At 46.4% G+C, this 24,126-nt stretch overlaps 1 protein-coding gene across 6 annotated transcripts in view; it reads right to left on the reverse strand.

The window, feature by feature from the left end:
* Positions 1-24,126, reverse strand: part of CFAP251 (cilia and flagella associated protein 251) — a 66,275-nt gene that overhangs the window by 15,852 nt on the left and 26,297 nt on the right. For all 6 annotated transcript variants that reach the window (XR_004819629.1, XM_035724092.1, XM_035724091.1 and 3 more), the window contains 10 exons: positions 23,894-24,108; positions 21,794-21,988; positions 20,805-21,055; positions 20,285-20,436; positions 18,944-19,117; positions 17,559-17,743; positions 11,765-11,879; positions 10,570-10,733; positions 6,439-6,529; positions 6,086-6,229 (listed from right to left, as the gene is read on the reverse strand). Coding sequence is in view for 5 of the 6 variants with exons in the window: in XM_035724092.1 (XP_035579985.1) it covers positions 6,086-6,229; positions 6,439-6,529; positions 10,570-10,733; positions 11,765-11,879; positions 17,559-17,743; positions 18,944-19,117; positions 20,285-20,436; positions 20,805-21,055; positions 21,794-21,988; positions 23,894-24,108 (1,686 nt within the window). In the remaining variant the exon portion in view is untranslated. The remainder of the gene's footprint in view (positions 1-6,085; positions 6,230-6,438; positions 6,530-10,569; positions 10,734-11,764; positions 11,880-17,558; positions 17,744-18,943; positions 19,118-20,284; positions 20,437-20,804; positions 21,056-21,793; positions 21,989-23,893; positions 24,109-24,126) is intronic.

The raw sequence follows: 24,126 nt of genomic DNA on the forward strand, positions 1-24,126 counted from the left end.
GAGAAAGAAAAGAGAAAAGAAAGAAAGAGAGAGAAAGAGAGAAAGAAAGAAAAGAAAGAAAGAGAGAAAGAAAGAAAGAAAGAAAGAAGAAAGAGAGAGAAAGAAAGAAAGAAAGAGAGAAAGAAAGAAAGAAAGAAAGAGAGAGAGAAAGAAAAAGAAAGAAAGAAAGAAAGAAAGAAAGAAAGAAAGAAAGAAAGAAAGAAAGAAAGAAAGAAAGAAAGAAAGTGAAGGGAAGGAAGGGAAGAAAGGGAAGGGAAGGAAGGGAAGAAAGGGAAGGGAACGGAAGGGAAGGGAATGGAAAGAGAAAAAAAAAAACCCTTAAAAAAAGTCCTGAACGAGAAGACTGCCATCAGTTTGATGACCTTCAGTCACTTATGCAAAGTGCCTTCACCAGATGAGTCAAGGAAATAATGAACTGGTTTTAGAAAGGAAGCTGTGAACAAAGAACGACACAGAGGAACGTTCGCCTGAAGGCCTTTTACAATCAACAGGTCCAGAGCTGAGGACACAGTGATGAAAACAATGATACTGGATGGTCTTCTCCAAACATTCAACACGACCGCGTCCCGTGCTAAACAGACGCTCCTTTACTCTTCAGTCACCCCAGGAGGTGGGTGCTACTAGTATTCCCACTTTACAGATGAGGAAGCAGAGACTCGGAGGAGTCCAGGAACTTGACCAAATCGCACGGTTGACAAGTGGTTCCAGGCAGGGTTTGCCCCAGAGCCCCCTGACCTGGGGGGCACTGCCTCCCTACGTGGACGGCTGGAATGTACGGTCTTCAGAGAGACATGTGATGCCTGCCCACAGGACATGTGTGACGGTGAACCTGAGACGCCCCCAGGGGGTGGAAGATGACCCTCTCCCCGGCTAGATGACAGAGTTAAGGGACACCTCAGTTCCAGAGGCCTCCCTGTGAAGTAAGAGCGTGTGGGACCTGCTTCAGAACAGGCCAAGGGTGGAGAGGAAGTTGCTGGGTCTGGATGTAACAGGAGTTGATCATTGCTCAAGTTGACTGATGGGTACAGAACAGTTTATTACACTATTTTCTCTGCTGTTGTCCGTGTTTGGAATTTTCCAAGATAAAAAGTTAAATAAAGTAAAAAAGGGGCCGTCTCATCACCTCTTAAACAGAACACGCCGTGCTGACAGGAAATAGTAAAGTGAGAAGAGGGGCTACTAAGTACCGACTCTGTGTGACATGGGGTGGGGTGCTCCTTGGACCCTCGCGACATCGCTAGAGGTGCGAGCTGCTTCCAGCCTCCTCTGAAAGATGAGGTCACAGGAACTCAGACTATAGTTGAAATGACTTGCCAAGGGAGCAGCGAGGTCAGCCAGATTCTGGGTCCCTGCACTTCTTACCAACATAGGCTTTTTTTCCCCTTCCTCAGTCTGGAAGTTAGGCCAGCCAGTCACCCCAACAAGCTGGGGATTAACTTAAGATCAATGTTTGGGAAAAAAAGGAGAAGATGAACTATAGATACAAAAGAAGAGGAAATGCAGTGGGGGGCGGGGAATGCTGGTGAGAAGTCAAAGCAACATTTCCAAAGTGAAATGAGAAAGAGGTTTCCACAATCAGTCCAGTTGGGGGGATGTTGTCCCAGATGTATACACCCCACTTCAAGACTCCCAATGTCCAGTGACCTCCTAAAGCCTCAGAATCATGGACCCGTTTTCTCCCTTCGCAGAATTCCATTTGGAGCCCACTCCTGCCGCCCCAGAGTCCTCGGGGTCAAGGTGGCTGACCCTGCCTCTGATTCTGCGGGGAGCAGAGGAGCATCCAGGCGTGGCCAACCTGAGTAGCACCTGCCCCAAGGACAATGGTGAGCAGGTTGGGGGCAGTGACCGGGGCTCTGGAGTCGGCGCCTGCCGAACATGCGCCGGGGGATCCACTGACAAGGCAGGCAACAGGGAGGAAGGAGAAACTTGGGGAGAAGGATGCTTCCCGGCAGCAGCGTGAGGGCCTAGGTTAGGTCATACTGGGCATTACCTCTATCTCTAGACTTGAGATCCTGTGAACCAAAAACCAGTTTGCGTTAGGTTTCGGTAACCTGTAACCAAAGGAGAGTCCTGACTAATAATCCTGTTTCGCTTTGTCTAATCCTTCCTCGAGCATGAGTGGCCCTAGTAAATACCTCAAGGGGCCACTGCTCCAAGGCAGGGGTTTACAACCCGGGGAGGGGGGGAAATGCAGACTCCCAGGCTCCCTACTTGGATATTCTGACTGGCTTGGTCCAGGATGGGCCCAGGAATCTGTTCCTTTAGTAAGTGCTCAGGTACTTCTGATGCAGTTTGCTGGTTTGGGAGCTGGCCGCTCTAAGAAACATGCTTTGGAAATACAGCTCTCAGGAACACTTCTACGTGGGTTGCACAAACTTTCTCCATAGTCGCTTCCATTTCTGGGCATGTACTTTTACAAAATGTACATTGGTCAAAAGACCTTTTGAGGAGCTTAGAATACCCACTGTGCTTAAGGTACTCGCTCAAGTCTCTGCATGGGTCTCCGGGCTCTCAGAGCTCATTTTTCCAGATGCTATTTGGAGAATAAAAGTCACCTTCCGGTCATACCCAGAGTACACAAAAACAGGTGGTTCTAGGTGGGCCAGGAGAAATAACGGGGACCACAGCTTACTTCCCTAAAATGCAGCCAGCCAGCAATGTGGGCACCACAGCTCAGCTGGGTATCAGGCCTTCTGTAGGCCTGATGGTGCCCTGTGAAATGTGACATTTTGGGAAAGCTGTTTGGCAGCGGAGCGTTGAAGTTCCTCTTCTCTGACCCAGTAATTCTATTTCTAGGACTCGGAGACTGGAAAATAATCAGAGGAGTATGCAAAAACTAGGCACAGAGATGCTCCTCACAGCCATGTCTCAGACAGACAAACACTTCAGACAACCTGTGTGTCTGTCAGCTGGGGGCTGGTTCAGTTAAGTACACAGCCTGTAAAAGCATGTCGTCTACATCAAACTGAAAAGCTTCTGCACAGCAATAGGGAATTAACAAAATGAAAGGGTGACCTATGGGATGAGAGAAGATATTTGCAGGGTGGCTGGGTGGCTCAGTCAGTTGAGTGTCTGCCTTCGGCTCAGGTCATGGTCCCGGAGTCCTGGGATTGAGCCCCACATCGGGCTCCCTGCTCAGTGGGAACCTGCTTCTCCCTCTACCTGCCACTCCCCCAGCTTGTGCTCTCTCTCTCTCTCTCTGACAAATAAATAAAATCTTAAAAAAAAATTTTTTTTTTGCAAACCACATATCTGATAAGGGGTTACTATCTAAAATATATAGGGAACTCATACAACCCAATAGCAAAAAACAAAAACAAAAAACAATTTAAAACTGGGCCAAAGACCTGAATAAGCATTTTCCCCAAAAAAAGATAGTCAAACGGGAAAAGGTACTCAGCATGACTCATCTTCTAGGAAATGCAAGTCAAAGCTGCAATGAACTTTCGCCTCCCACTGGTCAGAACTGCTCTCCTCAGAGGCAAGAGGTAGGGCACCTGGGTGGCTCAGTTGGTTAAGCGACTGCCTTCGGCTCAGGTCATGATCCTGGAGTCCCGGGATCGAGTCCCACATCGGGCTCCCTGCTCAGCAGGGAATCTGCTTCTCCCTCTGACCCTCTCCCCTCTCATGCTCTCTCTCAAATAAATAAATAAATAAATAAATAAATAAATAAATAAATAAAATCTTAAAAAAAAAGGCAAGAGGTAAGTGCTGGTGAGGATGTGGGGAAAAAGGGACCCTCATGCACTGTTGGTGGGAATAAATACAGAAAATGTGACTTATGTTTATATAACAGAGTATTATGCAGCCAAAAAAAAAAAAAAAGAAAAAAATCCTGCCACTTAGGACAACATGAAGGAAACTTGAGGGCATCATGCTAAGTGAAATAAGTCAGAGAAAGAGAGACATGTATGTAGAATCGAAAAAAAAACCCCAAACTCACAGAAACAGAACAGACAGTGGTTGCCAGGGTACAAACTTCCTGTTACAAGATGAAAAGGTCCTGGAGAATATTATGTACAGCGTGGTGGCTGTAGTCAACAATACTGTATTGTATATTTGAAAGCTGCTAGAAGGTAGACGGTAGAAGTTCTCACCAAGAGCCCAAATGTCCATTGACTGACGAATGGATAAAGAAGATATGGTACGTATACACAATGGAATACAACTCAACCATCAAAAAGAATGAAATCTTGCCATTTGCAATGACATGGATGGAGTCACAGTGTATTATGCTAAGTGAAATAAGTCAGTCAGAGAAAGACAAATACCTTATGATCTCACTCATATGTCGAAGAAACAAAACAGATGAACATATGGAAAGGAAAAAAAAAGAGAGAGGGAAACAAACCATAAGAGACTCTTGACGACAGAGAACAAACTGCTGGAGGGAGGTGGGTGGGGGAGGGGCTAGACGGGGGATGGGCATTAAGGAGGGCACCTGTTGTGATGAGCACTGGTGTTGTATCTAAGTGATGAATCACTGAATTCTACTCCTGAAACCATATTATACTATATGTTAACTAACCAGAATTTAAATAAAAACTTGGAAAAAGAAAAAGAAATAAATAAAAGTTCTCACCACACAAAAACATTTTAACTATGTGACGTGATAGATCTGTTAACTAACCTTATTGTGGTAATCATTTTGCAACAATACATATATAAAACCACTACACCATACACCTTAAACTATATAAGGTTGTATGTCAATTATATCTTAATAAAGCTGGGGCAAAAAGTATATTTTTACCACCATGCTCACAAAACAATAGTTACTGAGAATGTTGGTACAAATATATACGTATAAACACATATACACACATGTACCTATATACACACACAAATCCATACATCTATGCGTGCATATATACACATATACTCTGTAAACTGTTGATATACATGCACATCTACACATGTATGCCATATAATGCCAACTTTTTATTTAAAAATATAATGTATCTATATCCATATATAAAACAATAGAAGGAAGTCCACCAAAATGTTAACAGTGATTATCTCTGAGTAATTTCTATTTGTTTTATAGTTCTATTTTCTAAATCAGAAAAAGTTATAAAATTAAGATATGTCCTTTAAAAATCATGTTTTCAGGGGCACCTGGGTGGCTCAGTCGGTTAAGCGTCTGACTTCGGCACAGGTCATGATCCCAGGGTCCTGGGAGTGAGCCCCGACTCAGGCTCCCTCCTCAGTGGGGAGCCTGTTTCTTCCTGTGCCCTCCCCCACTCATGCTCTCTCTCTCTCTCTTGCTCTGCTCTCTCTTTCAAATAAATAATCTTTTTAAAAAATGTTTTCAGAGAATTATTAATAAATGCAAAATGGTTATAACATCAAGTGGAAATATAGGATAAAAATACATATTCAACATGGTACCAATTAGTTTTTTAAAATTTTATATAACTGTTACATCTGTGTAGTGGGATTATAAGTAATTATGTTCTTCATTTCACTTGTGTGCCTTTTCCAAACTTTCCACAATGAAAATGCGTTAAACATTTCACATCTGAAGGAAAACCCAGTCAATTGCATCGTGAACCACGGTCCCTAGGAAGACCATTTTCCCTGCAGTGCTTTTGGTCCCTGGGAGCCCCTTGCAGCTGGGCATGTTTTGTGAGGGTCATTAGGACCGAGGGCTTCTTCTGAGCCCCACAGCCCAGGATGAGCACCCACCTCCCAGCGGCGCCCCATTCACACAGGCCAGTGAACAGCAACTATGCACTGAAAATCACCCGGATAATGACCATTCACTGAGCTTTCCCTATGCGCCCGGGCTTGCACCCCGTGCTTCACAGGCATCACCTCCTTGAGCTCAGTGAAGGCCAGTCTGTCTAATTCCCAAACCCAAGCTCTTACCAGTGTCAGACTCCAGTAAGGAATAAGACTTTCAGGTATATCTTTATGGTAAGTCTGTTTCTAAGGAGCACGTCTGGTATGCCCAGAACGTTCTTTCTGATCCATTTATGTAAGAATAATGTTAAATTTTTACCTTGACCTATAATTATTGCCCCCAGAGGTCATTTTCATAAATAACAGACCCCACTGCTGTTCTTGTTTTCTTTCTACCTACCTTTTCTTCCGATGGGTAAAAGCCAATTGCTCTCATGACAAAAGGAAGCTCTGACAGGCAAATGTGTTCCGACACCTTTCTGGTCTCCATTGTATCAATACCTTGACTACGGAGCTGAGAATAGTAAAAATAGTCTTCCAGCTCCTACGTGGAAATAAAATGGAAACACAACACACACTTGGGCTTCAATCTGAAGCATCCATTAGGACTCCAAGGACATTTTCTAGAAAGTACATTTTGAGCTCAGTGGGGAAAAGAGCTTTGGAAAAAAGCGAGAAGGTTCACCCCAGGCACATTTGTTTTACGAACTTAACTAGATGTTACCAGCAAGTGTTTACTCTGAGGACAATTACCCTGTAGAATTTTCCTTCCCTGCCACCAGGCACCAGACCATAGAATGGGGTCAAGTCTTCGCCCCCAAGAGAAACTGCTGCCTCCAGAGCACTAGAAGAGTAACAGAAACATCACCGTTAGAAGGTGCTCACGCGCGAGTGCAGGTCAGCCGGCGTCGCCTGGCCCCGCGGACCTCTGCAGGGTATCACAGCGCCCGTTCAATTAAGGACTCTAGAAACCTGTTAGGAAAATTCCCTCAAAAATGAAGCTGAAAATGAAAAATTTCATTTCCATGTGGAATCTGGTGGTTCAGGGCACCCGCTTAATGATAGTGACACTCTCTCGCTGATGACAGGGCAGGCGCTTGGCAATATGTCCGCAGTCTTTGGGGAACACGGCTCTCCTGAGGGAGGGAGGGCTCCTGTGTGCTGAAAGCACGGTCCTCCCCAGCAGAGCAGCTTCAGCCGTAATGTGAGATCTGCATATGACCAGAGCCAAAAACCGGGGTAAGTACAGGTACACCGTCAACACTAATTGCTTCCATAAAAACTCGGGAGGCCACCAGGGACCCATGCCAGTCAGATAAAAATAACCCTCTGCTCTCTAACATGGGGTCAGGCTTTCTAAAAATAGGCACTGTAAATGGTAAGAAAACCTACTTTTTGTAGGAGACTGACTTTGCCCCATACAAAATGCACATAATACGAAATCATCGTAATAATCCACTAACTGGATTTCTGCTAATCAGGCCATTAGCCTCTTCGTAGGGTTATTAAAACACACTTCAGCGTAGACCACAGTGGGGAAGTGGTTAAGTATCCAGAATCTGGAGTCGAAAGGACACGCGTGCGAGTCTTGGCCCTGCCACCTGTAAGCAATGTTATCACGGGAGATAACAATCTCCCTGAGCTCCAGTTTCCTCATCTGTAGAATGGGAATAATCACAGGTCTGCCTCATGGGTGGCTGTGGAAATGGAGTGAAGCCACATAAAGGGCTGGACACGAAGCCCTCTGTTCTTCTCCTGTGATGAGTGTTTGTTAAGGGGTGCTCTAATCAGAAAGAGCTGGATGTGAATCCCAGCCCCTCCACGCAGTCCAGTGCTTGGGAGGGTCCTTTAACACCCGGGAGCTATCTCCAGACACATGGCGATACCACGTGGGGATACCAATAGTCCCTGCCTCACAGAATGGCTATGAGATGAAATCGGACAATGCATGGAAAGCAGTGAGCACAGGGCCTGGCCCAGAGAAGGCTCAGTACAAGGTAGTTAGGGTTATTCTTTTCTGTTGAACTGGGTATCAATATACACCTACGCCTCTCTTCAAAGAGTCAGCCACAAAACCGTCCTGGCCGCCTTGTCAAGCCCTGCATAAGCAGGCTGTGTTGGGGCCTGGGGAGGGGCTGACGTGTTCTCCAGGTGGGTCTGAGGCCCCTCTGCAGCAGGGCCCAGGCCTCCCCCAGCTCTGATATTGGCCATCGAGGCAGGTGTCTAGCTGAGAGGGCTCCTTCTCTGTGGCCTCCAGGCCTTGCCCAGGCCCAATCCCGACAGGCTCAGTGGGAGGCCACTTTTAGCCACGTGGCTCTGGAACAGGGCCAGGCGAAGGCCAGAAGTGATGCAGAGGAGACTGTCACTACCAGGAGTGCCCGGGGACGACTCACAGGAGCTCCGAATGCCCTGGGAGCAGCTCTCTGGTGGTCAGGACTGTCCTACGTCTTCTGCTTCCTGGCCAATGTCAACGGACCCGAGAGAGCCGGAGGAACAGGACTGGGGTGGCCCAACAAGAGCCGGGGAAAGAGACCCACTGTCCCTGTGGCCAGAGCTCCAGCTTGTGGGAATCTGAGGACTGTCAGTGGCCATGGTCGTGCTGGGCAATGAAATCCAGCTGTACCGAGAACGAAGCCAACAGCAGAGCCGGGCAGAGAGCAAATGCTGAGGGCACGTCGTCCCTGCTCTTCCTGCAGGGTGGACCTGAGTTGCCCATGACCGTCTCATGAATTCCCCTTTGTGCTTAAGCTGGGTTCCTAATGCTTGCAACAAAAGAAAGGGGGTCATCAGAGCACAAAGGGGAAGCACATTTATTGAAAACCTTCTGTGTGCCGAGACATACAGACAGTACTTCTGGGAAATGAGCTCAATCAGGAGAAGCAGCGAGTACTGTAACACGTGGTAAGTGCTCAGCAAACAGTAAGCACATAGTAAGTGTTCGCAAATGCTCCCCAGGGGAGGAGGCGAGGGGAGGAACAGCAATGGTGGTAACCTTTACTCTCAAAACGATGATGATACCCATTTAACAGATGGAGAAACTGAGACTCAGAAGTTAAGGGACTAGCCTCAGGTCATGCCGCAAGGAGGCAGGAAAGGTGATATTTGAATCGGGGATTTCTACTGTCCTCTGAGCATAACAGCAGGACTAGAGGTGGGTGTGAAGTCGAGCATCAAAAGGTAACAGGGGATTTAAAAACAGGTGCAAGACAAGGGGAGGAGAGGGGGGCATGCCAGCAAAGACGGGGCAAAGGCCCAGTATGTGTGGACTGAACCCTAGGAGAAGATGCCAGGGAGGGAGGGGTGCACCCGGGAGATCGACGTGCTGCAGGGACAGTATCTGGGCCCAGGAGCACCCTGACAAAAATCGTAGGAACGTGAGAGGACGCAGCATCTTAATTTCACCCTCCAACACAGTCGGTAGACCAGCAGGGAACTGTGTTTGTTTACTTGTTTGGGGTTGTTACATTTCTTCCCATTAGTGAAGCACTGAACATATTAAGACACCAGAAGCAGCAATGAAGTGCTAATTAGTTTATAACGATCCTTTGTCCCCACAACAGATTAAATTGAAATTCTCAGAAGCCTGGACTCTGGCCAGGCCCAGGAAAGCCATTGGAAAGCGGGTGCCTCTTTTTTTTTCCTTTAATCTCTACCATGATTATGGAGAAGAGGACAAAAATGAAGAGGAGGAGATTTTGTTCTGTCCCCAGGGTGTCGCTCCCACCATTCCAGGTGACAGACTAGCTGTCAAGGAATCAAGCAGCTTGTTCTGGGCACACGGTCGGGAAGTGCTTTTCAATGTGCGAGCTCACCTCCAGCTTCTAAATTCCCAAATTCCCAAAATCTGCTCTCTTAGCTGAAGGCAGAGGCGAAGGTCAGAGTTGCAACTGCAACCTAAAACAAGTGTGGATCCAAAACAGATTTACCTGGCTATTTCTGCTCCGATTCAGGTTAAGAGAAGAAGCTTCGATGTCTGCCATAAAAGAGAGATGTGCACTTGGCACATGAATCGAAGGAAGGAAAGATTCTTTGGGAAGGAAAGTGCCTCCAAGCTGTCCGTACCCAGCTCTTGAGTGTGACGCTGCCAGGCAGGAGGCTATCTGAGAGGCAGGGGCTGGGAGAAGGTGCTCAGGGATGGGAACCGGCTCTGCCCTGTGGCAGCTCATGGAGTTTGGGAGGATGAGAGGATGCTGTAGTACTTGCCCTTTTTAGTAAGGCTCTTTAGTAAGGCCTTCATAAAGAACAGAAGAGAGGAAATAGTTAATGTATTGAGCCCCTAGCTCTGCGCTCTTCAGTCCTTACAAGGATCCTACAAAAGTCCCTTTCCCCCCATTTCACAGACAAGGAATCTAAAGATCCAAGATGTTAAGAAACAGGCCCTAGGTCTCACAGCCAGCAGAAAGGAGGCTCCACATCCAAACCCATGTCTCTTTGACCTCAAAGTCTGAGTACTCTGTGATGCTCAACCCTGGACCTCTCCAGCCTCACCCAAGGCAGAGTCTCAGCTGAGGGCAGGTGGGTGAGAAGAGCAGGCTGGAAACACGTTTCAAATAACACTCTCACTATTGCTGTTACACAGGCTTCGGAGATTTGGGCAAGATCTTTCTAGCTGGTGTGAATTTGCGGATGACAGAGTGGGAAGTATTTCAGGTGCCGCGTGCGAACAAGGTAGAATCACACTGCCTTCACTGCAAATACCATTGGTCCCTGAAGCAAAACAGTAATCTTTTGTCTGCATACCCATATAGATGGATGTCATGGGGAACAACCGAAGGCCGGGCCTGAAGTAGGGGCTTCACACCTGTCTGCCGTGGCTGGTTAAAAAACGAGGGTCTACACCTGACACCTGCCTTGTGGGGCTGAGCTTCTCGCCTGATCACATACCTTAAGTTGATCTCCCACTGCACCACCGATCGATCCTGTCCTCCAGCTGTGAAGGCATAGCAGCCATCATAGGAAACGGCCATTCCCGCCACCCCGTTGGGGTGGCATATAATAGCAGATGTCTTGTGTGGATTGCCATCAACTGGTAAGATCTGAAGTCCAACCTAGAGAGGAATATGTCATTGAAAATTCAGATTCAGATAACTGGGCCCCAGGCTCAGGCCCAGCACATTCGCATGTCACCTCCAGTGCTGTTTATGGGAAGGACCTGAGTGTCTGGGAACCACCTCAGTGTGTGAGAGCCCCTGTTTCATGGGGTTAGAGGTTCACACACACACTGACCCCTGTGGGTTGGTCGCTTAGGAGAGAGATGCCAGGTTGTGGTAGAGACACGGAAAAGAAGCTTTTACCCGTCTTCATGGTCAGACGTCCAAGGTTTTCCAGAATAATTCTGGAATCCTATGATTTTATGCTTTTCTTTTTTTTTAAAGATTTTATTTATTTATTTGAGAGACAGAGAATGAGAGACAGAGAGCATGAGAGGGAAGAGGGTCAGAGGGAGAAGCAGACTCCCTGCCGAGCAGGGAGCCCGATGCGGGACTCGATCCCGGGACTCCAGGATCATGACCTGAGCCGAAGGCAGTCGCTTAACCAACTGAGCCACCCAGGAACCCTTTATGCTTTTCAATAGATTGGTTTTTTTTTAAGATTTTATTTATTTATTTGACAGAGAAAGGCAGGCAGAGGGAGAGGGAGAAGCAGGCTCCCTGCTGAGCAGAGAGCCTGATGTGGGACTCTATTCCAGGACCCTGGGATCATGACCTGAGCTGAAGGCAGACGCCCAACTGACTGAGCCACCCAGGCGCCCCTCAATAGATTATTAAATGTAGAACTAAGTGTAGCTAGTTTGCATGTCTTTATAAGATTTTTTCACATAAATAAATTGGAAAGAAAAAAATCTTTTGGTGACCACGTGTCTTCATGGGAGTACAGAAAATGCAGTAACTGCTCTGAAATGCTTCCTAAGACCCAATTTTCACTCATTTATGGCAATTTTCAGTATCACTGTTGACCAAGATGAAGTAGCTGGGCTTGGCTGTGACACCCGGCATCCCAGAGTCTGATTCTACTTGGGGCTGACTGTTAATCAAACCACAGAGAGTCATCTCCCCAGGCAGAGAGCAAAGGCTGATACCTTGTCTCTGTTAATAAACACCATGTAGCGTTTCTGCAGTTCCAAGGTGGTTTTCACTGGGATGATTTGTATCTGCTCAATGGGAGACCCAAAAACTGGCCCAAGAAGTGTCTTTCTGCATGAGAAAAAGAAAAGAAACATTTTTTTTTTTTGGAATCCACAAATCTGAACGTAGGTTTCATGACTAGCTACCTTTCATGATACCGTACACATTTTGCATTCCCAATTTCCTGTCCTGTCATTCAGCGAAGAACCTCCCTCTCAACCGCTGCTAACAGCTGCCATAAATAAGGGACAACAGCTCCAAACAGTAAATGCTCCAGGGAAAGTCTGATTGTGAAGAATGCTTTCGTGGTGGAGGCTCTGAGTTTCCTCCTTGACAGCTGAGTGAAGGGAACATTATGCCTCGAGAATGTGTACAGGAACAAGGGACGAGAAAAACACGGTGAGGAAGTGCTATGTGTTGCCAGGATGTAGGAAGACACCCCTTCCCCAGTGGCAGGCCAAGAGATCAGAATGAGGTGCCGTCCGTGGCTCGAGACACCTGACATACAGGTCTGCAAGTGCAACACACAGACTTCCGAAACACTGTCTGTGAAAATAATTGTGATGAATGGTGCCCCGGCAATGGTCAGACTTCCTTAACTCTGACTCTGTTAGGAATCTGATCCAAGGTGAGGTTACAGCACATTACCCTAAACCCAGAGCAGTACTTTCCCTGAAGGGAGCAAAACAGGAGCTTCAGGATTCCCGGCTCACACAGGTACCTTCTGAGGCCTCAGGGGAGTCCTGCTGTGTTTTATTCTTAATTATGTATCCTTTTTTTCTTTTTAACAGGGCCCACAAAATTGAATACACTTCACATCCCACAAAAGCTGGATCTGCTCCTGTGTAACCATTACCATCTTTTTATATGATAAGCCTCTCATGGTTTAGATGTGTTTTCTTCCTGTGTCCCCTGTGCCCAGCCCATGACTGGTGGGGACAGTACACACTCCAGGTGTGTGCACTGACTAAATGAGGTGCAAATCCATTAAGCAGTCTTTTTTAAGGCCCTTCTGTGCCAGGCGCTGTGTGAGGTGCTTGGGATACAGACGTGAGTGAGATTTGGTCACTGCACTGAGCTCACAGCCTGACAAGAGATGACAGACATGGAAGCACTGAGGGGAGAGGTGTAGGAACAAGCGAGTTCAGGGCTCAGAGACTGCTCTGAGGAAGGAGACATGTGAGCTGGGTCTGCAGTGATGAGCTGGAAAGGTAGAGAATATGGAGGTGACAGACAACAGGCGGCAAACACGGGTGGTGCAAGGGCGTGGGAAGTGGACTGTTGGAAAAGTGAAGAAAACAAAAGGGGGCAGGAGCAGTAGGTGGGGGGCGGTGAGCTGAGCAAGGGGGCCAGGGCCAGCTGCGAGGGTGCCACGGAGGGGTGGGCTCAGGTGGGTGATCCACGGTCAAGTTCATATAGATGGAGACTTAGGTGAGGTGTCAGAAATGCTAAATGGCCACCTGAGGGATCATGCACCAGCTAGCTGCAGGTCACCCTGAGTAGCGATGTCTGAGGACCTTCCCCGAGCACCGCCAAGTGGACAGAGGCAGGGAGAGCATGGCTATGGGCAGACTCTGGTTTGAATCCTGGCTCGGACCCTTAAAGAGTAGGGCAAGGCTGTGGAGAACGTGGAGCCACCGCATGCTATTGCTGGCGCTGCTTTGGGAAACAGTCTGGTGGTTCCTCAAATGGTTCAACAGAGTTACCATGACCTGGTCATTCCACTCCTAGGTCTCTGCCCAAGAGACATGAAGCAGGTGTCTGCGCAGAAACCTACACACAAATGTTCACAAAAATAGCTCTGAACGGAGATGACCCAAATGTCCAACAACAGGTGGATAAATAGGGTATGTCTATACAGTGGAATATGATCCAGCCATAAAAAAGGAATGAAACACTGTCATACACTATACCATGGACGAGCTCTGAAGAATCTTGCTGACTGAAAGAAGCCAGACACAAAAAGTCACATATTATATGATTCCACTTAAATGAAAATATCCAGAATAGACAAAGCCACAGAGACAAACACAGCTTGGTGGTTGCCAGGGGTGGGGCAGGAGTAGGGGCAGGGAGGGAGGGAATGGGCTTGGTTTTGGGGGTGATGGAAATGCTCTTGAATTAGACAGTGGTGATGGTTGCACAACTTTGCAAATATAGTAAAAATCACTGGAAAGGGGTAAACTTTATGATATGTAAATTATATCCTAATTTAAATTATAAATAAGAAAAAGGGGGGGAAAAAAGTCAAACTATTCAGCATCCTGGTGCCTCAGGTTCCTCACCAGTAAATAGGGACAATGACACACCTTCCCCCTGAGACCGTGGTGAATAGTAAGTCGGTTAATATATGTAAAGCACTCAGAACAATTTCTGACACATAGGAGGGCCATGTAACTGTCACCTAGCTTTGTTAAATGTATCTGACAATTTCGTAAAGTTAGTATCTTTTGCTTCTCATTGAAAAAGTATCACATACTCATTGTGAACAGTTTCACACATTTAGACGTGCACAGGATAGATAATCTACCTAGACCGCCACATTGCTGCACCCTTAATCCCCAAGTAATCATGGGTAAGTTTGGTGTCTAGGACTCGAGAATTTCTTTTATATATTCTAACCTATATAATTATAATGTTATGTGAAAAGTAGATAAATTATAGAAATGTAATTTTATAGGAAAATGTGTTACGTCTTGGAGATATTTCCATGTTACTACACAGAGAGCTTACTTTTTCTTTTCTAAAAGCAGCATCATGTTTCCGTGTAGTGACGAGTCATTATTTAACTAATCCCCTATTAATGGACATCTGGATTGTTTCCAATTTTGGAAAATATTTTCGAGCAAGACATCCTTTTACTTATGTCTTGGCATACTGTGTGAGGACTTCTGTGGGCTACATTCCTAGACATCAGATGACATGATGCAATTTAGCAAAGCTCTCCCAAAAGGACACCCCAGTTTCCGCATCCCCCCAACAGCCAGTGAGAGTGCCCACCCACTTATACTTTGCCAACACTGTGCCCTGTCAATCATTTTTATCTTGCTAATCTGATTTGTGAAAAATGATGTCCTGTTTTCATTTGCATCTTTGATACACTAGTGAACATCTGCTCATAGGTTTATTGGCCTCTTTCTGCGAACTGCCTTTCAAGTTCTAAATATTTTAAGTGCATTTTGTGTTCCCTCTCTTGCTGTGTCTCTCTCTGTCGGATAAATAAAATCTTTAAAAATTAAAAAAATTAAATTGTTTTGGATAAGTCCCGCCCCATGAAAAGGCAATTCCTTCCCAATTAAGCTGTGGTTATGAGGCTTTGTTATTCCTACAACTTAAAAGATGCTTTATGCAAGGGGCTTTACTTTGGAGTGATGGAGATGTTCTGGAACTAGATATAGGTGTTGGTTGCATGACATTGTGAATGCATTAAATGCTACTAAGTTGTTGACTTTAAAATGGTTAGGTTTTTTTTAAGATTTTATTTATTTGAGAGAGAGCATGAGAGGGGGGAGGGGCAGCGAGAGAGGGAGAGAGAGAATCTCAAGCAGACTCCCGCTGAATGCAGAGAACCGCAGGCAGGGTTCAAGCCCACAACCCCAAGATCATGACCTGAACGGAAATCAAGAGTCAGACACCCTACTGACTGAGCCAACCAGGCACCCCTAAAATGGTCAGTTTTTATGTTTTACATTACTGAATTTCACTTTGATAAATTATTTTTTTAAAAGATGCTTTATAAAAGAAATTTTAAAATAAAAATAAAAAGGGGTGCCTGGGTGGCTCAGTCAGTTGGGCGTCTGCCTTCAGCTCAGGTCGTGATCCCGGGGTCCTGGGATCGAGCCCCGCATCAGGCTCCCTGCTCCGTGGGGAGCCTGCCTCTCCCTCTCCTCCCTGGCTCCTGCTCTGTTGCTATCTCTGTCTCTCTCAAATAAATAAATAAAATCTTTTTAAAAAATCAAATAAAAACAAAAAGATGCCTTATGCTAATTTCCAATTGTCAGGGGCAGAAACTCCAAACTATGTGGCTCGAAGTCCCTGCTTAGTAACTGTTAGTGGGAACTTGGAGCCTGGGGCCCTTCCTCCCCAATCTACCTGCTCAGTGAACTCAGATTTACTCCGGACTTGCATATCTGTGGGATATTCCATGTCCAAAAAGTTTGTATCCATTAAAGATGATGTATGAAGATTCTGAGAATCTTCCTAAAATTCCTTTTCTACCTATTTCTTTCAAAGTCTCCTTCCTAGCGTTTAATATTTAAAAAAAAAATTGTGCTGGATTTCTTTCCTGTTCCTGCCACATGACATGGCATTTCTCAATCATTTTTCCTTGTACCCTTCTGGAAACAAATGTTTAAAAGAGAAGAAGATTATGATGATGATCTTGGGTGATCCTGGCCTTTGAGGACCTATCTTCCTGAGAAACACTTCATGACGCCGATCTTCCTCAAGCGTGGGGCCAGCTACTGCTGGCTTTGCACTTCCTTCTCTCCGGTGAGGTCACTAATGCATTCTCACCTGTTGCTCAGCCTCAGTGCCTCTGCTCTTTCCAGATGTACCCACGAGGCAGCCAAACCACAGGAGGAGAGGGGATGCCCTCTAGGGCTGACTAGGTAGGAGCCCACGGCCAGGGCTGCACCTGGGCCCAGTAGTGCCAAGTAGAGGACAGAGCCAGAACTAGGCTCAAGGGTTAAGTCCCGCCCCATCCTGAGCAGCAAGTTCTGTCATTTCTCTGAACCTCAGTGGGATACTACTTGGTGGTGGGGGGAGGGGCGTTGCTGAAGATGAATGCAGATCCCTGGTACAAGGATGATGCACCATGATCTGTATCTATCACAAGGAGCAAACCCGGGGAGCCCCGGGCCTAGCAGCACAAGGGCCAACCACAGACGTAGGCCTATTTCAGGACAGAGGAGCTGCTGCTCAGAGATGCAGAGCTTTGGATGCCCTGGGCTTGGTCCTTCGGCCACTCTTCTATCTGCTTTTCCCTTCTGGAGTCTTCTCTTGTCTCATGGCTCTAAAGTACCATGTGCTCCTGACCTCAAATGTGGACCTCAGCCCAGCCTCTCCCACAAACTCCACTCCCCTACCAAGATGCAAATTCCATGGCGGCAGGAACACTGCTGTTGGCATCCCTACCTTCAGCACCTCGGACAGAACCTGGCTCAGGTAGAGGCTGGGTAAATACTGAGTGAACATGTGAATGCCATCAGGTAAACTTAAAAACTCCCTTAGGAACTCAGAGTAAGGAAAATCGCACAATTAGGGGCACCTGGTTGGCTCAGTCAGGAGAGCATGTGATTCTTGATCTCGGGGTTCAGTTTGAGCCCCACAATGGGTATATAGACATTACCTTAAAAAAATAATAAAATCGTTTTTAAAAAATCGCACAATTGGTAATTTTCAAGTGAAAATACATGTTTTTTTATCCACGAGACAAAGATGGGAGAGTTTATAAAGCATCAGCGACTTTGCGGGTTCCTTCCCTGGGTCTTAGGCACTGAGCTCTGGGTCCCTCATCTCTGTGCAGTGCTGGGCTCTGGATTTGCTCCTGCCTCTGGCAACTTCCCAGCCACCTTACCCTGGGTGAGAATTACTCAACTCTTCTGTGCCTCAGTTTCCTCCCCTGCATAGTGAGTGACAGTAAAGGTAGCCAAGCTGCTCGCAGGTCTGTAACTTGGGACTTAAAAGAAGCCGGGGGCAGAGAAACTGATCTAGGCATCACATCAGCGGGAAGCTCCTCATGCTTACCTGCACATTTTGGTGGTAGAATTAAAAAGTTTCACTTTGTAGCCACTGTTGCAAATGAGCAGAAAGAGTTCCTTGGTGAGTGGTGGGTACCAGACCATACAGGTGGGATAGTTGCCCTGGTCGGTGCGGTGAGTATCCAGGACCTCCAGGTTGTCTCTGTAGCTCCTGAGAAGATCATATTCAATCTGCAGAGGAGGCCAGATAGACACACATGAGGACTGAGCCAAAGGAAGGCAGCCAACAGTCCTAGTCTGGGAGAGACAGTATTGGTCCTCCTAAGGGAAGACTGGCCTAGACCCTCACTCCTCATAGACTGCCATGATGGAGCATTCCTTCTGAGCAAAGACAATGTGCTAAGTGCTATAAAAACATGATGCCACTTAACACTCCTGACTCCCCTGCCAAGTCATGCTGTTGTGCCCATTTTACAGATTAGAAAACAGATGTTCAGAGATGTTCAGACCTTGGCTTGCCCAAGGTCACACAGCTAAGAAGTGGTAGGGTGAGAATTCAAATTTAGGTCCAAACAGACTCCAAAACCTGAACTCTCACAGTTGTGTTATACTGTCTCCCTTACCATTATCTTGGGAACTCCTTGAGAGTAGGAACTAATTCATATCTAAATCTCATCACTTAACAGTCATAAATTAGCAGCTTGCTGAATTTCATCCATAGGTAGGTTTTGGTGGCCAGCCCATAATGAATGGATGATTGGATGGCCATAATAAAGGACAGAAGGGGATGGAAGAAAGAGAGGGAGCGAGGAACAAAGTTAAGATAGATAGATACAGATCTTCTTTGACTCACGATGGGGTTACATTCCAATAAACCACTGTAAGTTGAAAATGCCATAGATCAAAAGTGCATTTAATACACCTAACCTACCAAACTCCATAGCCTAACCTGGCCCACCCTAAACATGCTCAGAACACTGACATAAGCCTACAGTTGGGCGAAATCACCCACCACGAAGACTAGTTTATAATGGAGTGTTGACTATCCCATGTAATTTATTGAATTCTGTGCGGAGACTGACAAACAGAATGGCCGTGTGGGTGCAGCAGGCTATCGGTGCGCCGGCTGTCGAGCCCCATGGTTGCGTGGCTCACAGGGAACTGTGGCCGCGGCCCAGCACCACAAGAGAGGATGGGACAAGACCCAAATTCAAAATGCCAAGTGCATTTTCTACTGAAAGGAGTATCGCTTCTGCACATTCTGGAGACCAAGTGTCGACTCAGAAAGGTTTATGCTACCTCATTGTACGTTCATTTTCTCCAACAAGCACCCAGACTGTGGGCCTGGCTCTATGCCAGATGCCAGGGACACAACAAGAATGAAACACCCACCATCCCGGTGGCAAGGTAAATGGACACTGAACAGCTCACCAAGAGCCTGTCTCTCCCGAGGCTCAGCAGTCTCGGCTCATTGCTGTCCAGATGAACCCCAAACAGGAGACTGCGAATGCTTTTGCGATGAGAACGAAGCCTTGCCAGATATTCCCAAACCCGGTGTCCATTTTTGACTACCACCATGTAAACGGCCACAGTAAAGTGTACATCCTGAATAGGAGCCAAAGAGCAGAAGTTATTCCTTTTTAAGTTTTGTAACTTAAAAATCATCACCATGTTTTTCATACTTATGTTGCCTTTAGAATATTTTACCCAAAAAGATATTTTAGTCTATCTGAGCAAGTAAAAAAATCACACCCATTTTACAGATGAGAAAATTACAGTTAAAAGTAGATAACCCACAAAGGTAAGGGGCAGGGGGAGAAAGCATCTACCTGACACCGTGGCCTTACGCTTCTTTCCAGTCCCCAGCTCATTCTGTGTGGAAAACTGAGACCCTGACTCTTTTTGCCTTTGTTCTCCCTACTCTGTATCCAGCAACACAAAATGAAAAAGGTATGAGTTCTAAAAAGTATCGTGGCTGAGAGTGAGCTGGGTGGGAGAGTGTGCGAGAGCAGCCTGAAGGGAAAGGGGTACCTGGGTCAGGAGCCGCAGGGGTGAGGAGGCTCAGCAGCGGGCCTGTGAAGGTGGGGAGCACACAGACCAGGGGAGGTGCCGGGCACAGAGGTTGGGGGTGGGGGAGCGGCAGAGACGTGGGAAGCAACCATGGCTCTTTCCCCTTGGCCAACATCAAGGCGAGATGAGCACATGGCAGACCAGGAGAGCTGGCAGGAAGGGAGAGGCTAAAGGTCTCAGAAAATCTTTACTGAGCTTAGGAGCACTATTCACAGAGGGAAGGAACAGAATCCAAAACACCGGGGGAAGATGGTGCTTTGAGATAAATGAGAATGTCATCTTGTCAAAAATCAAAGGGAAAGATAAAAGAACAGATGCCAAGGAAGGGGTCCAGAAACCAACACACCAAAATGAGCTGTCAGGATGGCAGAATCCCAGTCTGCAAGTCCTGAGGCCTGGTCTCGTTTCGAGCAAGTGTCCCTCCTCTCTTTACAGTGGCTTTGTGGAGACACAGTTCCCACTGCACACAATGCACACCTTTAAAGTGTATGACCCCTCCGTGGTTTTTAGTGTATTCACAGAACTCACCACCACAATTTTAGAGCATTTTCATGACCCCAGAAAGAACCCCAAATCCACGAGCAGTCACTCCCCATCCCCACTGCTGCGCCACCGCTCCCCGCACCTCCACCAGCCCTCTCTCCCTTTTGGTCATAAACAAGGTTGCTAGATCACAGGACAGCACCCAGTGGAAACACTCACAGCAGTTGCCATGTACTGGGAGTCATGAGAGAAGCTGATATGAGTCACACTGGTTCTGGAATATTTGAAAGGCTCTGGGATTTGGTTTTCTAAGGACATTGCATCAAGAATGTAAACTGTCCCCTCAGTGAAGCCAGCTCCAAGAAGGGCTCCTGAAATCACAAGCCAGAGAACAATGCTGGAAAAGGACTTCATTTTTTCAGAAAACATCAACTCCCGGGCCAGACTCTGTTCTAGGTGCTGAGGAGACAGCAATGAACATGACAGACCGGGACTCTGGCAGGAGAAATAAACGGAAAAGCATGAGTCACTGAGTCACTGGGGTGAGTGGTCAGACACGACTAGGCACAGAGTGCTGCAGGGTCCCGAGGGACAAGGTGTCTCATCTAGCCGGCTGTGGGGACAGCGGTCAAGGTAAACTTCCTGGAGCCGACACAGCCAAGGGCACAGCCATTTGGGTCTGGTTTTTTGTTTTTTTTTTTTTTTTGGAGCCCAAGATAGGCTGATAAAATGAAAATACCTTCAGGATTGTAGGTTAGACTCTGGACGCCAAGCCCCTTCTCAAAGACCCTGCTGAAAAGGTACTTTTTCTTTTCATAATCCCACACTTTGATCATCCCACAGAAACTCCCAATGGCGATAAGGGGTTGGTATGGGTGGCAGGAGATGGCACAAATGGCATCCTTGGGCTCCACGAATAACTTCTCGAGTTTGGTCCCATCTGTCGTTAAGTGGTACACTGTTGCATCAGATGTTCCAATGATAAGATTCCTGTTTGCCAAGGAGAGACCCAACAGCATCAGTGTTTGCAGGGAATGGGGCACGTCAGCTATTCTGCTTCTAATTGCACAGGAAACGCCTCTGTCGTCTGTAATTTAGTGACATTATTAACCCAACGTCTCCAAAAATACACTACCAATATCCAACAGCCTCCATTTGCAAGAGAAAAAGCCCACATTTCTACATGTAAATTGAGTCATTAAGTATGCAGATGGACAGTCAGTTGTACAATTAGCTAATCTGCACATGCAAATATTCATTTGTGTATGCAAATACGGAGTTTGGCGCACACACACAGATGTGCCTGCAAATACTGCAAGGGTAATTAAGCAGACTCACAGATAATTCAGTCTTGAAATGTTATGGCTATTAATTATCAAATGCCTTTAACCGCAGCGGCTAGGACAAACTCGCCTTCAAGAAAAGACACCAAGCTACAGCAAAGGACTCCAAACACAACAGAGATTAGAGCTCAGGGATAAGCCCTTTCCAGTTTCCATTTGCTAAAGATTCTTAAAAGAAAATAATGCTTCATTTTAAAAAATGATTGAACAGTGACTATAATCAGCTGTGGAGATCCACCTGAGAGCCCCATAAAGGACCTCCGCGGAAATCCTGTTCTATCTCGTGTCCCGGGAACAAGGTGAACATTCCACCGCATGCCAACTAACAGAGAGGACATCAATCATTTGTTGGCCATTCAAATGACTAGATTCATTAACAACTTACCTTACAATAAAAAGGTCACCTTTTAAAGTGCAGTCTGGAGGATAGTTTGATTTTTCAGTGGGCGGAGCTGCTGGGGTCTTTGAAAATGACAGGGTCCTTATGGAGCTCAGTTTGAAGTTGCTGTACCAGTTAACAATGGACAGGGTGTGATCGTAGAACTTAATGTTGCCTCTAATATCACCTGTGACAATATAGCTGAAATGGAGAAAAACACCCGTTTGGCAACTAACAGTAGTACCAACTACTGAACAGCTAATTATAAGTCCGGCTCTGGACTCCAGGTGTTGTAAAAACTTCACTTAATACTGTCCTATGAGGCTGCTTTTACTGTTGTTCCGCTTTACATCTGGGAAACTAAGGCTCAGAGAAGTTGAGAAATTTGCTCAAGGCCTGGGGTTGCCAGATTTAGCAAATAAAAACGCAGGATGCCCCACGAAATTTGAATTTCAGTTAAGCAATGAGTAATCTTTTAGTAGGAGTATGTCCCAAATATCGCACGGGACCGACTCACACGGGGCAACCCTATGGGCCCCACGGCTAGACTGTGCAGGGAGCCAGGTGCACCTAACGCAGAGCACACACTCTCGCTCTCCTCTCCCTGCCCTCCCAGATCAGCCCTGTGCAGTGGCAGTGGGCGGTGTTGACATTCTCTGCCACGAGACCACAGAGGACACCAGAGCCCATCTACCAGCCCTCCGAAACCACACAGCTCTGCAACAGCACACAAGCTGCTTTACAGGAAGGCCCTGCTCTCAGAGCCATAGTAAAACCCTGTCCAGTCTCACAGCCCAAGGCAGTGTCGCATGACAAAATGCCTTTTATTTCCAGGCCTCAGATCCATCCCAAATGGGCTTTTTTTTTTTTTAAGCCTCTGACATAGGTGTAATCACGGGCGGAATAGGGGGATGAATTTCCTCTTATAGATGCAAAGTGATTAAATGCCGTTTCCGATAAATAAGCAAGGCAGGTAGGCAGAGTAATTGGCTACAACATCTTTCACTGCCCTCTGCTGGACAGAAGCGGCAAAACAGGCCAAGTGTTTTCAAGACCCTTCATGGGGGCTCCCTGGTCCTGGCTGGCTTTTATTTAACATGGAGAGAGGGGGAACCCAGGCCTTGGTCTTTACTGGGCCCTAACCCCTCCAACTAATTGAAGGTTGATTCATCATCAGTCGCAAGTCTACTATTGTCTTTTCCACACCCCTGAGTGAGGACAATTTGCATTTCTCTTTGTAAAGCCATGCCAGGACCTCACTGCTTCCTGTATTAAAAGAAATGAAAAGGAAAGCAGGGCTTCTGGAAAGCAGATGGCACAGTGACTCCAACTACATGTGCATGGTCCCTGTCATTAGGCAGCGTCCTCCATCCCTATTGGGAACTTCTCGAACATACTAATAAGGACTATTTCATCTAGAGCTCCCCTGTGCCAGACAAGGTGCTACGAGTTTTACATGGCTTGCCTCAAAAGCCTCATGAAATCACTCTGAGAGAGAGTGTGGTCATGCCCATTTTGCAGATGGAAAAATGGAGGTTCAGCCAAGTTAAGTCCCTTGCCCCGAGTCACTCAGCAAGGAAGGGATGTGAACCCCCTTTTGTCTGAGACTAAGGCTTTTAATGACCCTCTCTGAGCCCCCATTGCCTCTCGAGTCAGTAAACTTCATAAAGTTCTGTTGTATTTCATCTTTTCATAATGGGTGTTATTTTGTAATCAGAAAAAGCAATACAGCTATTCACATTAGTTTCTTAAAATTAAAGTATGTAACATTTAGGGTGCAAAATAAGTCTAATTAGTGTGGAAGAAAAAAACAAGTTTCTTTTTGTTTCACCAACACAGAGGGATTTTTAAAAGTAATGCATGCCCATGATTAAAAAAAAAAAAGGCAAACCAATTAGTACCAATGAGACTACAAGAAGAGGTGAATCCACCCCGACCCTTGATTCTACTTCTCTGTTCTTTTCCTCAGAGGCACCAAACATTCCCAGTTAATAATGAATTTCACCAGAAATATTCTATGCATATACAAAATATATGTATACATCCGAAAGGCTTTTAATATACTTTGGTAATCACTGATAGCTACTTTTTAATTAAGTTAATTACCTATCAACTGTAGTGAGCACAGTGATGCCCTCTTTCTGCAAATGAACCAATTTACAAGGTTTAATGTGAGGAGAGTCCACCGAGGCAGAGGCAGAGGATGGCGGGCGATGTATGTCCCAGACAACCAGCTTCCCTTCCATTGTTGCTGAGAGTATTTGTGTTAAATTCAAATGAAAGACTGACTGGCTAAATTTTCCCACAAGCTTGTTGAATGTCTGCATTTCAAAAGACAG

Source organism: Zalophus californianus, chromosome 14 (genome assembly GCF_009762305.2).
Source record: "Zalophus californianus isolate mZalCal1 chromosome 14, mZalCal1.pri.v2, whole genome shotgun sequence".
NCBI classification, from domain to species: Eukaryota; Metazoa; Chordata; class Mammalia; order Carnivora; family Otariidae; genus Zalophus; species Zalophus californianus.